Source organism: Colobus angolensis, unplaced genomic scaffold (assembly GCF_000951035.1).
Source record: "Colobus angolensis palliatus isolate OR3802 unplaced genomic scaffold, Cang.pa_1.0 Scaffold55, whole genome shotgun sequence".
NCBI lineage: Eukaryota > Metazoa > Chordata > Mammalia > Primates > Cercopithecidae > Colobus > Colobus angolensis.
Window position 1 is genome coordinate 7837812 of NW_012119043.1, and position 3636 is coordinate 7841447.

Consider the following 3636-nt stretch of genomic DNA (forward strand, 5'->3'; position numbering starts at 1 on the left):
CCCGCCTCGGCCTCCCAAAGTGCTGGGATTACACGCTTGAGCCACCACGCCCGGCCCGAGACTCTGTCGTAAAAAAAAAAAAAAAAAAAAGGAAGAAACCCATCTTGTTTAGAGTGGGACGGACTTGGTCCAAGTCCTGGCCATCACTTTTGAGCTGTGTCACCTTGAGTAGGTATCTGCATTTGTCTGAGCCTCCATTTCCTCATCTGGAAAATGGGGGCCAGAGTTTTCAGCTCAGGGGTGACTTGGCGGCTGGTCACAGGCTGTCCCCACACCCACACACAGTGCTTGTCATTCCAAAGAGTGCCTCCTTTCTCATGGTGCCTGCCACACTGCCCTGGCTTGCCCGCTCAGTGGGGAGGACACCTCCACTGCATCTGGGGCCCCAACTCACTCCCTTGCACACACAAACCCTCCTCTCACTTTTCATTCTTGTAAATTGACGTCAGCGCTGCTGAATCATGAAGCTGAGGTTTGAGAGAGAATCTACACCACCCGGGAAGCCACATGGCGCTGGTGCGTGAGCGCGCGCGCGCGCGCGCACACACACACACACACACACACACACACAGACACACACACAGCCTTTTGCCCCTTCAGTGGTGCCTGCACACACTTTTAGTCACACGGGACGTGGGGTGCAGCTCCCAGAGCTTTAGGTCACTGTACCTATGTTAGTATAGATTTATTTTAAATGACTCATAAAAGGAGGAAGGGGCCAGCTCTGGGAAGTGTGATCAGAGGGGCCTTTACTCTTAGCTGTTCTGCTTCAAGTTCTGCAGGGGGAATGGGTTTGGATACCCCACACTTGTGTAAGGAAAATATGTGTTTTATACTTTTTTCAAAGAAGGGGGAAAAAAAAACATATTACAAGCTACCTGCTAGTTGACCCCTCCTTTGAGGAGGACTTTTTTTTCCATCTGTAAAATGGGGGTGTTCACATTACCTAAATCGGAAGGCTGGGTGTGAGCTGAATGCTTCACATAGGTGATGCGGGACCTGGGAGCCGCTCCTACAGTCAATGCTACATAGAAATACAAGCAGCTGCTGCTGTTATTATTACTGCAACGGTTAGGTCCTCGGGTTGCCTAGTGGTACCCAGTCTCTGAAAAAGTCCTGAGTGGGTTTGCACAATCTGGCTCCACCCCTTGTGGTCCTGCTTTGCCTCTCTGAGCCTGTTTTCCCATCTGTGAAATGGGGCCAGCACAGCCACCAAGTGGTCACTAAGGGTCTCTGAGTATCACTAGTATTACAACCCAATCCCCAAGCATTGCCATCTTGGATTTCTGTTTCTTCAGACAGTGCCCACAGGAGGTAACAGACAGAAAATAACAAGGACAGGACTTAATTAATCCACTGCAGAGAAGGAAGGGCAGAAAAAAAAAGAAAAAGAAAAAGCAGAGATTCTTTGGAGGTCGAGGTAAAACATCACCTCCTTCCCTCCCACTTCACCTTACTAAGGGATGAAATTGCCAAAGCTCTCTGAGATCCTAAATCTCTTCTGGCCATCCTTAAAGGCCTGGAGCCTATTTAATCCCCAAACAGGCCTGGGCTGCTCTAGCTCTCTGACCATCAGGTTAATTTTATGCTGTACTTTCAAGTCTGAAAGGTATTATTAAGCATTAGGACACTATTATATGTGTGCCCAAGGCTGAAGAGGGCTACTTTAGCTTCTGAAGATGAAGTGTGACATGACCATCAGGTTGCTTAACCCTTACCCTGAAAATGACTCAGTTCACCATGTGTTGAGTTACCAGCATGGCCCATGTGTCAGGCTGGCCAAAGACACAGAAGTTGCCAGAAACCCAGGTCCTGGGCACTTTCTGGTGCTGTGGGCCAGCCCCACAAATGTCCTGGAGCCACCCTTCCCTTCCCTGGCTCCTGAAAACATGAGTCTCCTCTATGATGCGCAGAAAGTTGCCCTTAGAAAGGTGGAGGCCCAGGGAGGCAAGGGGAATTGCCGTAGCCGCCAGCAGCACCCTCCCGCCACCACAGACCACAGAGCCTCTTTCTGGCTGCAAGTCGTGTGTTCACCAAAAAGTACACAAGACAGAACAGCATGACAAGAAGGAAGCTAGACCCAGCCCTGTCTCCTCCATCTCATCTCAAATGAGTATCCCTTGATGCTGGTTCAGAATGTGCCACTCCTCCTTCCAAAAACTCACTAAGCCCCCACCCCCACCCTCTTCCTGGAAGCTGTTGTGGTCATAGAACCAAAGAAGTTTCCTCTCTGTTATCCATTTCAAGCAGATGATTAATGGACAGCCAACAAAAAACGGCCCAAGTGTTGTCTTTGACAGGAATGGCCATTGGCAGATTTACTCAGTTTTCCCTTCTGTAGAATGGGGATAAGAGCCCGTGCCTCACAGGGTTGTGCCACTCTCTTTAGGATTTAGGATTAAGTAAATTTAAGCATGCAAAGCACAGAATTAGGGCTGGCACAGACAAAGTGCTCAAACGTGAGCTGCTGTCTTACTGGACACACGCCAAAACTAGACCAACCGTTTCTCTCCCTGGAGAGTTGTGGGTGGAACCGTGAGGGATGCCCAGCCACAGAGCAGACCCCGTACACCACCTGCAGCCCATGCAGGTCAGCCTTAGGACCCTCTCCCCTGGACCTGTTCAGAACCAAGTTTAACTTTTGGCCAAAGCACACGTTCTAGAAACGTTTTTTTTTTTTTTTTTTTAAAAAAACTTTCATAATAAAGTTTATTACCTAAACTAGCTTTAAAAAATATAAAATAGGATTCTGCACAGCAGAAAAATAAAGCCAGAGACCCTCCCCCAACCCCTGGTTTGTGCAAAGATACTGGGTATATGTAAACATGAAGAGGTAGGAGGTGCGAGTTCAGGTCCTGGCACCAGATACAGTTAAGTTAAGCTGCTACAACAACCAGGGGGACCCCGAGGGAGCACCAGGAGGGGGAGAACCCCCTCAAGAGGTGAGAAGGGGTCTGCAGCCTCGTCTCCAGGCCTCGTCTCCAGCCTAGGGCGGGAGGCGCCTTGCCCCTACACCCACCCGCTCCCTCCAACCCAGGCAGGGGAAGGTACCCACCCCGTAGCTCCAGGCAAATAACAGAAAATAACACGGCACCCCAGTTAATGCTGCGTGCACGGCGGGCGCGGCCGGTCAGATCTGGAAGGGGAAGGAGCTCAGGTAGTCGCGGAGGACGGGGTTGAGGGGGATGCGCGCCAGGTTTTCGCGGCCCACGGTGGCCACGATGCGCTGGCGGCACAGCTCCTGCAGCGGCCGCACGCGGCGCTGGCGCAGCGGGGCCCCCAGCATGCGACGCGGCGCCGCCACGTAGTGCTCCAGCAATTCGAAGAGGCAGTCGAAGCTCTCGCGGCTGCCGTCCAGGTGGAAGCGGCCGGCCTGGAAGTGCACGCGGATGCTCGTGGGGCCCGAGGCCATCTTCACGCTGAGGGCGAAGAAGCAGTTCCGCTGGCGGCTGTCGCGCACCAGGAAGGTGCCCACGGGCTCGGCGCGCAGCCGCTCGTGTGCTCCGTGCACGCTCAGGGGCCCCCAGTAGAAGCCGCAGGCGTCGAGGAGCGCGCTAGCGCGCGTGATGCGCCGGTAATCCGCGTGCGAACGGAACGTGCGGAAGTGCGTGTCGCCGGGGGCCGGGGCCGGGACCG

The 3636-nt window shown here is 53.1% G+C and overlaps 1 protein-coding gene across 1 annotated transcript in view; it reads right to left on the minus strand.

Annotated features, from left to right (window-relative positions):
* Positions 1-2687: 2687 nt before the first annotated feature.
* The window catches only part of SOCS1 (suppressor of cytokine signaling 1), a 6795-nt gene continuing 5846 nt past the window's right edge, over positions 2688-3636 (minus strand). Inside the window, exon 4 of the mRNA XM_011961433.1 lies at positions 2688-3636. Coding sequence (XP_011816823.1) covers positions 3131-3636 — 506 coding nt within the window. The 3' untranslated portion in view covers positions 2688-3130.